General features: G+C 38.2%; 1 protein-coding gene across 4 annotated transcripts; it reads left to right on the top strand.

Moving 5' to 3' along the window:
- The first annotated feature begins 105 nt into the window (after window positions 1-105).
- On the top strand, window positions 106-12,980 carry FAM76B (family with sequence similarity 76 member B). Of its 4 annotated transcripts, none has more exons than XM_042023734.1 (10): window positions 106-264; window positions 374-438; window positions 939-993; window positions 2,517-2,672; window positions 3,596-3,792; window positions 5,820-5,867; window positions 6,069-6,149; window positions 6,833-6,965; window positions 9,648-9,749; window positions 10,404-12,980. In XM_042023734.1, exons 1-10 carry the CDS (start codon window positions 160-162, stop codon window positions 10,491-10,493), a joined length of 1,032 nt encoding a protein of 343 aa, XP_041879668.1. In that variant the 5' UTR covers window positions 106-159; the 3' UTR covers window positions 10,494-12,980. The 4 variants fall into 4 exon arrangements, with proteins under 4 accessions (XP_041879668.1, XP_041879670.1, XP_041879669.1 ...); XM_042023733.1 differs by having other exon boundaries at window positions 107-264; window positions 6,830-6,965; XM_042023736.1 differs by lacking the exon at window positions 6,069-6,149.
- The last annotated feature ends 616 nt before the right edge of the window (window positions 12,981-13,596 follow it).

Here is a 13,596-nt window from a genome sequence, read left to right as displayed (position 1 = left end):
CGGGGCCCAGGGCGGCACCGGCGGGAGCGGCACCGGGACGGGGACGGCGGCGGCGGCGGCGGCTCCTCCTCCTCGGCGGCCCCGGCGGCCGCTCCGTCCCTCGCCCCGGCGGCACCTCCCCATTCCCCTCCCTCGGCCCGCCCGTGTCCGCCCCGCCGGATGGCGGCGGCGGGCGCGGCGGCCGCCCCGGCGCTTTATGCCTGCACCAAGTGCAACCAGCGGTACCCGTTCGAGGAGCTCTCGCAGGGCCAGCAGCTGTGCAAGGTGCGGCGGCGGCGGGGCGGCCCTGGCCGGGGCTGTTGGCGGGGCGGCGGGCGAGGGCGGAGCGCGGGCCGGGGCTCGGCCGGGCAGTAACGCGGCGCTTCCCCCGCAGGAGTGCCGCATCGCCCACCCCATCGTGAAGTGCACCTACTGCCGCTCCGAGTTCCAGCAGGAGAGGTACGGCGTGCGTCTGCTCGGGGGCTAGAGCGCTTGCAGGAGCTGGGCCTGGCTGGTCCGGAGAAGAGCGGAGTGAGAGGGGATCTCACCAGTCTGTATAAGTGTCTCCAGGGCGGGTGCCAGGAGGATGGTGCCAGGCTCTTTTCGGTGGTGCCCAGCGACAGGACGACGAGCAATGACCATAAACTAAAACACGAGAAGTTTCACCTCCACATGAGGAAGAACTTCTTCACACTGAGGGTGGCAGAGCACTGGATCAGGCTGCCCAGCCAGGTGGTGGGGTCTCTGTCTCCGGAGACATTCAGAGTCCACCTGGACACGTTCCTGTGTCACCTGCTCAAGGTGACTCTGCCTTGGCAGGGGGGTTGGACTGGATGATCTCCAAAGGTCCCTTCCAATCCAACTCTTCTGTGATTCTGTTTGCCAGTAATTGCATGGGGAAGAATGTCAAAGTGCGTGTTTATCACCTAATTCAATGTTGTGCCATTTTATCTCTTTAGCAAAACCAACACAATATGCAAGAAATGCGCCCAAAACGTGAAGCAGTTCGGGACGGTGAGTAGTTACTTGGTTCTTAATGCTGAAGTTGAGCTCATTTGTTCTTCAAACTGAATACAAAGTTCTCTTGCAACTAATCTTCTTACTTTCTTTTGAGGGAAAAAAAAAAAAACAAAAAACAAACCCACCCTAGAGATTGCCATTCAGAAAGTTGATGGAAAAGACTGACATCTCTTGGTTTCCTCTGTGGGTTACTATTTCTTTTCCCAAATTGAAATCCATTTGTGTTATATATAGCTTAACAGTTAATAATAATTTCAATATAACTATTTGTAACAAAGCAATGTTATTTCACATCACACATGTTAAGTCATTCCCTGCATATTCTCATAAGCACACGCTTCATGGCAGGAAGACCATTAGCCCTTCCTCTTTTTAGTGAGTGGTAAATGTGAAAATCTAGTAATACCACATACTTTATATTATGTAAGTCTTTAGAAATGCATGTTAATCATGTTAAGCTAATAAGTAAAAAAGATTTTGAGTATTATCTGGGTTCATGTTACTCTGCATTTTTTCCTGTTGAATTTCAGCTTCAGTTCTGTTCGAAAAATGAATTTTTCTATTATATGAATGCACACATTGTATCTGAGTTGCCCTGCAGATACGAGTTTTTAGGAGGTATCAAGATAATCTTGTTGTGGAACAAAAAGGCCTAACTTCCTTATACTTGACATAAACCATATTAGTTGAAATTCAACTCCTTTGAGAAGTGTAATAGCTGTTGCTATGTAGTCAGGCACTTTCTGAGTGTATATGTAAACTGAACAAAGAAATGCTTTCAAAAGCTTAAAATGCAGCAAAATGAATTGCAGGACAAATCCAGCAACAATTTTACCAGGAGTTCATCAAAAAACCAGAACTGCACTGAATATAATCAGCCACTTCTAACCTATGAAAACTGCCAGCAGTTTTATTTTTCAGCACTGTATTAGTCTAGTTGAGCGTATGATATGAAAGTTGATAACCTGACCTGATAGTATCAGAGCTTGGTTTTTGTTTGGTGGTGGGGCTTTTTTTGTTTGTTTTGTTTTTTAAGTTTCCTGCAGAATTGCAGGGATTAGGATACTAATCTTAGAACTGTAGGGTTATTGAATCCCTGAGCTGTGCAAAGGAGAGGGATGCCATCAGAAACTTCCCGTCTAAAAAAAATCGCTTGGTTACTCTTCTTTTAAAGTTTTGTAAGTAATTTCTTAAGTAGCGTAGTAAAACTGAGAGAAAATGTCATAACATTTAAAAAAATAAAAAGCAGTAGGTGTAGAGGTTAGTTACTAGATGGTTGTGTGTGTTTCTTTTATTATGCCTGGGTTTTCATGGAAAGTCCAGGCTGGTTTTAAGCACTGAAGAAGCATCATTTTAGAGGAAAAGTTTAGTACTGGAGATAAAAATGGTAGGAAAAGGGTTCTTAAGATAGGTTGTATGAAGCCCTACTAGTTTTGAAGCATCATTATGTGGGTTGAAATACCTGTGTTCATTACAGTAAATGCAAATGTATTCAGTTCAACTTTTTTATTTTTCAGCCCAAGCCTTGTCAGTATTGTAACATTATTGCAGCATTTATTGGTACAAAATGCCAGCGTTGCACCAACTCGGAGAAGAAGTATGGCCCGCCTCAGACCTGTGAGCAGTGCAAACAGCAATGTGCTTTTGATCGAAAAGAGGAGGGAAGAAGGAAGGTAGGCTTTGTTCCACATGTCTCATGGCTTAGGCTGACAATAGACAGTGTTCTTCCTTCAGAAGAGAAAGATTAACAGAAATGTATCTTAAGTTCTCAAATACCAGATTAAAGTTGCTGATCTGTGCTTTACAATATTTGAATTAAATTTCGTAATGTGCAATTCTTATGTCAGCTACTGAGCTAACTTTTAATTAAATCACACTTTCCAAAAATAGGCATAAGTGTTAGCAGGCAGTTGTAGCTGTGGAACAGAAGCTAAGCAGCTCAACACTTCCTCGTGATCTGATATTTATTTTACTTTTGTTTTCCCATCCATTGGTTCTCATGTATGTTCATAACTTGAATCTGTCACTTTACCTCTTCTTATTTGCCTGCCTTGCCTTTAAGTAGAGCACCAGAGAGGTAGACTGCTCCGAGCAGCCCTTTGTGTTCTGTTTCGTTAAATAGCTTTGCTGAGTGCCACTTTCTCATTCCAGAAGGTGCTGAGAAAATGACCTCAAAAACCTCTTGACTGAACCCAAGAATAATGCTGTTTTTACAGAAGAATTTACTTGGTACAAGTAACACATTGGCTGGACATCTTGATTCTGCCTGCAGTATGATAGGTTGAGAGAGGGCACGTGGTGTTTAAACTAAAAAAGACTCGTCCTTTTAAAAAGTTATTGTTACTTCTGCGATGTAGAGCAGGTCCAACAATTGCTAGGCTCTTTCTAGCACAAGTTTAAATGACAAGTGGAATAAGATTCAGGTTACTAAAAGAAACTTGCATGCACTGGAGCTACAGTAGTGATGTTTCATACAAAAGATGTCTTTTTTTCCCAAAGATAATGGATGAAGTGAAACAAAATTTCCTTGCAAATATCAACTACATCTTCTAGTGCAAGTGTACTTGGAAATAAAATGTGAATTATTTCCCAAAAGGTTGATGGAAAGTTGTTGTGTTGGCTCTGCACGCTGTCGTACAAGAGAGTGCTACAGAAGACAAAAGAACAGAGGAAGAGCCTGGGATCTTCACATTCTAACTCTTCATCCTCATCTCTTACTGAGAAAGACCAGCATCATTCAAAACACCACCACCATCACCACCATCATCATCGTCACAGCAGCAGCCATCATAAGTAAGTATTTCAAAAATTGAAATATGTGTTGGTAGCTCTTCATCTTCTGTGTTCTGTTTATATGGAGATAAGTAAGGAAAGCTATTTAAAACATGGTGTCAAAAGCAGTAGTATATCATTGTTCTTCATGGTCTGTCAAAATCCTTGGATTCTTGGAGTTTGAATGAGGGTGGTTCATTAAAAAAAAGGGAATTCTTGGTGATTGTCAGACTAGTTGATGTTAAAATTGGTAGCAAGTCTACGAAAAGGGCTCAGGGAATGGCTACAGAAACAAGTTACTTGAGGGTAAACTTGTATTTGGGTTTCTAGGCAGTAACTGCTTTGTGGTACCTGCTATTTTACATGCATTTACCGTGGGTTAAAAGGTGTGTATTAGCAGTGAGAATCCTCACCCTGACTTACTTCACCCTGATTCATGTACAAATACTGAAAATTAAGAGGAGAAGCAGAAGCAGCAGTATGAGATTACCTTCAGTCTAGGACCAGTTCGTACCTCTTTGCTAGCTTTTATAATCAAGTCTTGCTGGAACAGGCAGTTTGTGAGTGGCTGTGATAGAGACACAGGGACATAAGGCTGTCAGTTCAGTTACTGTCACTCTGATGGCATTTCACATAGTTTTGTCCCATCTTCTGCAACTTTTCTCAACACATCATCTCTGGCCATGGCATAAACAGCGTACCAACCTTAATGTACATACCCAATTTAATTAGTCATAAACCCCAGAATTCATTTGGGATTTTGTGCTGCTATAATAATAGTCATGATTCTTATTTTCATTGATAGATTTGTGGCAGCATAACTTCAGAACTACTTGGTTTTTGTGTAAATACTAAATAGTATTTATATAATAAATATTTATAAAATATATAAAATAAATATTTCTATAATAAATAGCAAATACTATGTCTGCAATGGTAATGACCCTGATGCCAGACACACAGACACTTTCCTTCTAAACTTCACATTTCTAGTGCTTGTAATTTTTCAGCTTGTCTGAAACTTGCCTAAGTGTGACTGAAAGATACAAGCAAATTAAGATGAAATGGTATTGGCAATGCGTAAAAGAGAAAGGCCCATACTTTCACTTTTAAAGAGAGAAAAATAAGGTTTGGGGTTTTAGGAATTCGAATAAGAAAATTATTCTTGTCATGCATAGAGTTATTGTACTGTTCCTGTTCTTTCAAATCTCTGCTGAAAATGGAGTTAGAGAAAGTTAAATGTAATTTAATGCATTTGGCACAGGTACAGTAAGGATTAAATTTAAAAAAGTTAGCTCTTTACTACAGAATAGAGCTTCTGATATATTCAAGAGTTACAACAGTAAGCATATCTATACAGATCACAATGTTCCTGGTTTCCCACCTTTTTCTTCTGTAGGCTGCCATGGGTCCATTGCTTCTGGTCCAATTAATATGACTCTTTTTCCCTGTCCATTTCAGTTACTATTAAGATCAGACAATAGAGACAGTGAGGTATAAATACAGATTCTTTTAACTATTTCACTCAGTGCAATCTTATATATTCTACCCTTCCTATATCAGTATCCTTTATTAATTGCTTTTGCAATGATTGAAAACAAATGGTTACACCTGAGAAGCAGTTATTTTCAGGGATCCAAAACTTCACCTTACTCATATGGCACCAAATGAACACCGCTTCAGGCCGTGTTCATATGGCAGTATGGGAATCCCAGGAGAGGTGCTTTAGACCAGCTTGCTGAGTGCAGGTTTAGCAAGACAAAGTTCACAAAAATTGGGAGGTATCAGCAAAAAGGTTTAGCCATCAGTCTTGAACTCTATCCCTTGTGACTTGCAACAGCATAGCTACTTATGATTTATGATGATTTATAGCATCCTGACATAGCAAAGCATGATCAGGAACTTGTCCAACTGAAAATTCATAAATACTCACTGTATTAGGAAAAAAAAAGGGTGGGAGGATTTTTCTCAAGTACAGATACCATTCACATAAATTTACAAATAATGGCATATTTGGTCAGTTACCAAGTACATTTCACATATTTCAGAATCAGCAATCTGAGTCCAGAACAAGATCAGGGACTATGGAAACAGAGGTAAATATTATATTATTTATTAATTTTCTTTTAATTTATCTTGCAGTTTTCATTTAAAGAATTTCTTTTTTCTTACATTTCGGCTAGTCTCTAGCATTCCACCTAGGAGCATGAGTTAGTTTTTTTTTTCCATGTACCAAATGGTGATATTAGACAGTTACATAGTATGAGGCTTTAGGTTTACATTTTGTTTGATTTCAGCCATAAATCCTCTGCAGCTATTCAGAATGAAACTCCAAAGAAAAAACCCAAACTGGAATCCAAGCCATCAAATGGAGATAGGTAAAGTTATATTTTTGTAAAGCTGAGCCATTTCAACCAAACAGAGCACTGATCTGTGACAAGTTGCCTTTTTTTTTTTGTTTGTTTGTCTGAGGAATGAGGGATGTGAAACTTGTGTCCTGTCAGATGGATTGTTGGGTGGTATCTGAGTGCTGTCAGTCAATTAAGTTACTTTATTAGCAGAAAACTAGCACTATTTTCCTGCTTTTAAGCTGTTTGGGGCAAAATTAAACAAAGCTTGTGTACAAAGTAGCAGTTATCAACACAGTGGCGTTCCCTCACACTGGGAATTGTTTTGTCAGTTAGATGCAGGGTAGAACCTGCTGCTTTAAGCTAATCCAGTATCTAGAGAGTTCTTTAGAACCTTAGTGTGGGAGACTGAATCTTTATTCCGATTCTGGCCAATGATCAGAATAAAAGTTAAAAGTGTCTGCTTCAGTCAAAAGGTATTTATCCCCCTCAAAGCTAATACTGAATTATATTTCTGCAGGTGTATGTAATGTGTGCCATTAGTAAGGTAATTTGCCAGTTGCATCCATTTCTGTCAGGTACATACTTTTTTTGCATTAGTCCTTAAGGATGTTTATGGAATTATTAATGATAGAATTTGAAATTTTTTTTAAAAAGTGTTTTGCTTTTTTCTTTTGATGTTGTAAATAACTACTGTTTTACATTTTTAGTAGCTCTATAAATCAGTCTGCAGACAGTGGAGGAACTGACAACTTTGTCCTCATAAGTCAGCTGAAAGAAGAAGTAATGTCACTTAAACGTCTTCTGCAGCAAAGAGATCAGACTATTTTAGAGAAAGATAAAAAGGTAAAAATTACAGCTGTTCAATAAGTATTTCATAATTTTGTTTCTGTTTTGTAGTCTCCTAAAAATGTCAAGACAATAAGATAAAACAAAAGTCAGATACAGTTGTTTTATATAGCAGCTAATCAGATATTACCATTTAAAGGAAAAGATTTGGACTTTTGTATCATGAATGTATTTTGTCTCTAAGTCAAAGAGTAATTCATCTTACCTCACTTCAGCCATGAAGAAGTTAGCCTGTTACTCAGGCTGCATGCCACAGGTCATGGATAAAATGCCAGACAGTGGTTTGCATGTTTTATATGCTCTTAACTGAGTCATGACAAAGAGTAGTAACCATTCTGAGTTTAGCATAGTTTTTATTTCGTTTTAAACTAAAGCAACTCTAGCCATAATAAGTCAATGTCCAAATTTACACGGGTAGTGTATGAAAATGAAGTGGTTTGTTTTTATAGGATCAGTAGCATGTGTACTGTAGGTTGTCAAGTCTTTGTGGGTAGTCAGAGACTGCAAAAAAATCGTGGATTAAATGGCTGTCAACAAAAGTTAAGTGAAATTGTCAGGCCCAAGTGGCTGCAGCAAAACTCTTAGAGAAGATTCACCCTTCAAACAAACTAATGACTAACAAGAGAAGAGAAATAACTACAAACACATACTTGCTTTGCATTACCTAGACTTTATTTCTCTGCCATCTGAATAACTAGATGCTTTTAGGACACTATAACAGTGGCTCTAGAATGTCTGTTCAGGACTGAGTAGGTTATGGAATTGTATTCCAAACAGATTTATTATATTTTCAAGTAAAATTTTCATTGTGAATGCATGGTAGCCTACCAAACATTGATGGTTAAGAAAGACTCAATCATACTGACAGGAAAATGCTTCCACTTTTGAACCATAGTTCTGTATCTTCATATCTACACATAGGTGTGTTTTGTAAAGGATATTGAACCTATTTTCATTTATGTCACTGGTAAAATATACCTAGTGTTGGAAGTACTTGCTATTTCAAGCCTTTAAGTGTTCAGTGTGAAAGAGCTGAACAGTCTGTCATGGATTCTCTTTATGTATTTTCTCCAAAGCACAGACATTAGGCCCTGATCTCCCTTATAAAGTCAGGAGAAGATCGTGAGTCAGTAGAAAATTCACTTAGCTCTTTTTATTTTTAATCTACTGAGCAAGGCTAACAAAAGTGGTAGGTAAGGAAATGTCACCTACTTCTGAATAACCACTGCAGTGACTTGTTTTGTGCTGTTTCTATAGGGAGAGTATCTAATGATTTTAATATCCCCACTGCTAAAACTATTTATTTGACTTCAGAGTTCTTTGATGTTAGTCTCCTTCAGGCATGAAGTCCACACTTTCAGAATGTCAGTTTTTCAGCTGCTGCAGGGAGGAGAAAAGCTGAACACATTATACAATGTTTGCATAGCTGGAAAAATTGCAACAAATGAACATACTGCAGATTTTTTTTTTTTTTTACTGTGAGATAGTAAATCTGAAGACATGTACTGGGTGAAAAGCCTGAGCCATACCTGTGGGAGATTCCTGTTAAGGTCGTGTCTCTAGATGTATGAAGGGACAACATTTGAACAGCTTTGAATGCTCCAAAAGTAAAACTTCTGACCTGTATAACATGGCAACAAAAACAGCTCAGTACACCAGCTTTGCAGATAATACTCATTCATCACTTTCTGTTATGAGTCAGGGTATCAGCCGTGTCATTATCAGTGTGTATTGTTTGCGGTACTAGCCTTGTTTGTCTTTCTGCACTGAACGGTAGTGAGAAACCACAACATTACCACGAGGCCCTGAGACTTCATTATTAGGAGAGGACCACTGTTTGCTGAATGTTCACAGGCTGTGTGTTTGCTCATCTAGTTGCATACTTCCCTGTGGTGCAACACTAGCACTAGCTTTTTTTATGTTTAGCGTGAGGTGTGTGGGTTTGCACTGGATGTGCTGCGGTCTCCAACAGCCGTAAGTGCATGCTTTGAGCAATGGTGTGTGTTCAGTGAGTTATGTGCCATTGTATCAGCATACCTGCACTTGACCATCTGTTTGACTGTTCTTCTGAGCAATACCTGTTTCACTACATGTGATTTGACACATAGTAAAGTTGGCAATAGCAGTCTTGGTAGTCACTTTAGGAGGGTCTGCTCTGGTATGTTGTGGTAGGCATCTTTGCTAGCAAAGAGGCTTCATTTCCTAATACAGGAATGTGTACATTGTATATTTATCCTTTTGCTTAGGACAAAATGTAGCATAAAAGGACACAAAACAATCTTTTTTGTTGTCTTTGTAGGGAAGATTTTTCGTGTTACCACACCATATAACTGAGAGGTGTTACTGAAGATTGTGATAAGCATCTCACAACTGAAAGAACAGCAAGGATTATAAATCACCAGTCTTGTATTTGATTTTTTTTGTTGTTGATGTTTAGCCTTTTTTATGCAAAATTCTGAGCAAACAGTATGGTTATATGATGACGTTGGCTTTCTGCATATAAAATAGGTGTACAGACTTTTCAAACTGTTTCTCAAGTGCTGAGCTGTCAATAGAGCAATAATAAATAAATAGTGTTTCCTGAGATTCCTGAGGTTTCCCTAAAGATTTCACGTATTGACTAGAAGACGTGTCCCGTTGCAGTTTTCAAGGAGTCTTCATAGGATCTGTGTTTTTCAGTTGACAGAATTGAAGGCAGACTTCCAGTACCAAGAGTCTAACTTGAGGACAAAGATGAACAGTATGGAGAAAGCTCACAAGGAAACTGTGGAACAGTTGCAGGTGCGTAATTGCCTATCAATACTTGGGAAATACTTCAGATGGAATCGTACATTCAGGCTGTTCACTCAGCTTGTTCGCTCAGTGTTGTTGACTCCAGTACAGTAGTACCAAGTTCATGAGTGGTCATTGCCATGTTTAACTTTGTATGCATTGTACAGCAGTTCTGCAGTCAACAGTCAGTCTCCATGAGTTAAACTCACTCTTTTAGCTTTAAAAGGTAAGTAAAGCCTTACCTCACATGGTTTCTCCAAGTTTATTTTTTGTCTGTTCTCTGACAATTTATCAGTTGTCATTGGGCTATGGATTTGATGTAAGGACTCAGCATTAACACATTGACAGCTAGATGTCTCTTGTTAAAGCATGCTTTATCAGGAAGAAAACCTGAGTTAGTTGCCTTATAAATCACAGACTGAGCAGACACTAGTATATCCACTAGCAATAGTGGATATACTAAATTTTGCAATATGGGGAATGTGGTTACTTTCTCTGTTGAAGACAGAATATACATGTCAAAAAGCATATACAAGTCTTTGAAAAGTGATCATTACCTTCTCTGAATGTTCTTAGCATGTACATTTTGAGAGTTTGTTCATAAATGCAAAGTGCATGACACTACTATTTCAGTAACTCATACTTTTTTAATCTGTATTGCAGGCCAAAAACAGAGAACTGCTCAAACAGGTCGCAGCATTGTCAAAGGGTAAAAAGTTTGATAAAAGTGGGAGTATCCTCACATCTCCTTGAGGAACTGATTATTTGTGGGGTTTGCTACTCAACGTACATTTGAGTAATTCTGTGAAGCCCTTAAAATCCTGTGTAGTGGAAAAAATATTTTTGCACACCAGATTAGTTGGCATGTTTCCTACATGTTTTTATAATTAATATGCAGCTTTTTTTAGTTACTGTTCAGATGAAATACTTCAACTGGCTTGAAGAATGTTTTTATTTTTTTGATATTGGAAACCTTTTGCCAGCAATAGTATTAAACAATTGCATAGAGAACATTAGCAGTGTTCTCTCTGAAAGGACAACATGCAATAACAAACTAGGTGTACTTTTTACAAAGTAGCAACTGAGTCTTTTAAACTACACTGATGTCAGCCAAAAGTTTATGAATCTGCAGTGACACTGAACACTGGTTTCTGGCAACTGTTCCTTTACTTTGTATGAAAATATAAATTTGGAATGGAAATCATGGTGCTCTCAAGTGGAACTAAAAAGAGGCATATATGTATGTGTAAATACGACTGTAACGGTTATATTCTTAGTTATAACAAGTAATTAGTGTTTTACATTCTTGTGATAGGGACTGACTGAAAGATTATCTATTGTACAGTAACAGAGGCAGTGTGGTTTTTGTAAGATTTACTGTAGACTTTTCTTGCAAGTGCCTTTCTCCAACTGTTTATTTATAGGAATGTTGGTATTTTGTACATAAGGTTTTTATGTTCTAAAATCATGTTTAATAAATGTTTTATGTAAATATAAATGTGTGTACAGAGGAATCTGAATCAAAGATCAAAGTGGCTAGTGCAGTGCTCGAGGCAGCATTAAGAGCTAGCTAGCTGATTGATGGACAGTGAATATTGGCTTTAGATAACCTTTGTAGCTTGTGTCTGTGAGGCGTAGGATTTTGTTAGTGCTGCTCATGCCAAACACTTCCTGAACAAAAAGCAAAATGTTTTTTTGCCACACTGGAGTTTTGTGGTTTGTTTATACATTTTTCCCATTTGGCACAGCACTAATTTTAATTCCATAGCAGACATTGTACTCCCAATGTTACAGCCTTAGCTAGTGGTACACACTCAAAGTTTTAAATGCGTTTATTCCCTATTGTCTGATTTGATGTACTTGGTTGTAATTTATGGTGATTCCTCTTAATGAATTGCAAGATGCACATCCCCCACTGAAGATACACAATGAGAAAAGAGTAGCCAAAACTAATGGTCTTGAAATTAATTAAGGGGGTGGATGTGGTGTCAAAGGGTGGATTTTAATGTTTCGGGTGGATTTTCATTCTAAATTACATCAGTTTAAGTTTAGCTCTGCTCCTAGTGGACATGAGTCATATTCAGAAATTTCGATTAAACAATCATTTAGTATGCCCCAAGGTATCTATTCAGGAAGGTAAGTTATGAATCAGCATAAAGGGAAGTAGACTTACACGGGTAAAGGTTTAAGTCAGCTCTGGATACTGACTGATAACAGGGTAGTTGTTGATATTTCGGCAAGCTTAATTGTGTAGAAACAACTACAGATTTTTGATTAAAGAACAAAAGTCTATAGACCCTTGGCTGTTCACCCAGGTACTGAACTATGAACACCTTCTCAATAGTTCAGATGAGATCCAGCAGTGACAGACTACTGAAAAATATTAAAAACTTAAGCTATCTTGTTTCATATAGTATATGTGTATTTTTATACCCTAAAATCAACTTTGTATGTTTATAAAAGGTCCTCTTTAAACATACTAAACTAGGGTAGAGAATGCTGCTATCTTTGGGGTTGTTGTTAATTTTTTTAGTATACGACTAAAATTTACGACTTTCATTAATTCAGAATTAGTATATGGGTAAATTTTTTTCCAGTTTGATGGTGACCCATATTCAATGAAATGGGTTTTAAAATACAGAAATGCATAGCAAAATGAAATGTTTGAATTAAGATTACTTAATGATACCAGTTCAAGCTGCAGTCAGGACATTTTAAAGAAACAAGCAGAAGTTCTGTATTAGAAGTAACTAATTATAAATCCCAGTCAGAAGAATTTTTAGGGGCTTCATGATCTTTAGTTCTAATTAAATACCTGTGGGTTTTCTTACACAATCGCATTTTTAACATTAATTTTTTAAAGTTGTTAACTAGCCGACTGAATCCCAGTCCTGAGAATCATGTCCTGGAGCTGTAGATTATTGACATAATAAACTGATGTTCTTTAAACGTGGATCTGCGAGGAGATTGTTGTACTGTATTGTGCTTTTTAGCCTGTTTCCAGATGTTGATTAGCATTGACCAGTGATGGTCGTTTTGGCTCAAGTTATTTATGTATTTTAAGCCTGTGAATATTGCGGCCCCCTTTTAAATAGTTTGTCCAACTCCACGTTCTGCAGTGAAGCTGTTCAGCTGTCCACATGTATAGATTATTGAAATACTGTACTGGCACACATCTGACCGTTGACATTTTGTACCTTTTCTAAATCCAATGTTTCACAATAAAATCTTGTCAAAACATTCATCTGTCCTTTTAAAATTATTCAAAAACCCGTATTTTGTGTTAATCTCTCATGCTACGTCACTCACTAAAAGTCTGTGGCCAAAAAAGGGGCAGAATTTAGTATTTCAGTTTCTGTTAAGATGAGACACCTTGGGCTGTCCTCTGATTGTAACAAACTAGAGCTACAGATTACTTTGTCTCATGAAAATATTTTTGTTTTCTACAACAGAATTATAATAGATAGAAATATGTTCCTATAGAGAAGAAAAAAACCTGAAGGTTTAACTGAAATCTAGTGACATTTAATAAAGCCTTCAACTGCGTTTTTATATTCTGATTAACATCAGCACTTGTGTTTAAAAGTACCTGAATTTCAGTCTGACTCTGTTAACTGTAAGGTTGCCCTTCCTTTACATACCTTGTGTACAGGTTGGGTGATTCTGAGACGGATAATTTCTTTGTCTGTTCCATTTCTTGTGTCAGGAGGAATTAGGTGCCCACACCAGCATCCTGCTGGCTGTCAGTCACAGTGGCTCCTAGTGTTTAGAGCACTGATGCTGCAAATTGTAAATCTTATTTTATATTTCTCTCAGCAATCAATCTTCACCTTTCCACAATCCAGAAGAATACTTC

Source organism: Corvus kubaryi, unplaced genomic scaffold (genome assembly GCF_017639235.1).
Source record: "Corvus kubaryi isolate FWS band 111438036 unplaced genomic scaffold, C.kubaryi_AGA036_p1.0 37256, whole genome shotgun sequence".
Lineage (NCBI taxonomy): Eukaryota > Metazoa > Chordata > Aves > Passeriformes > Corvidae > Corvus > Corvus kubaryi.
The sequence above is the reverse complement of the archived record's forward strand: the minus strand, read 5'-3'. Positions and strand labels throughout refer to the sequence as shown.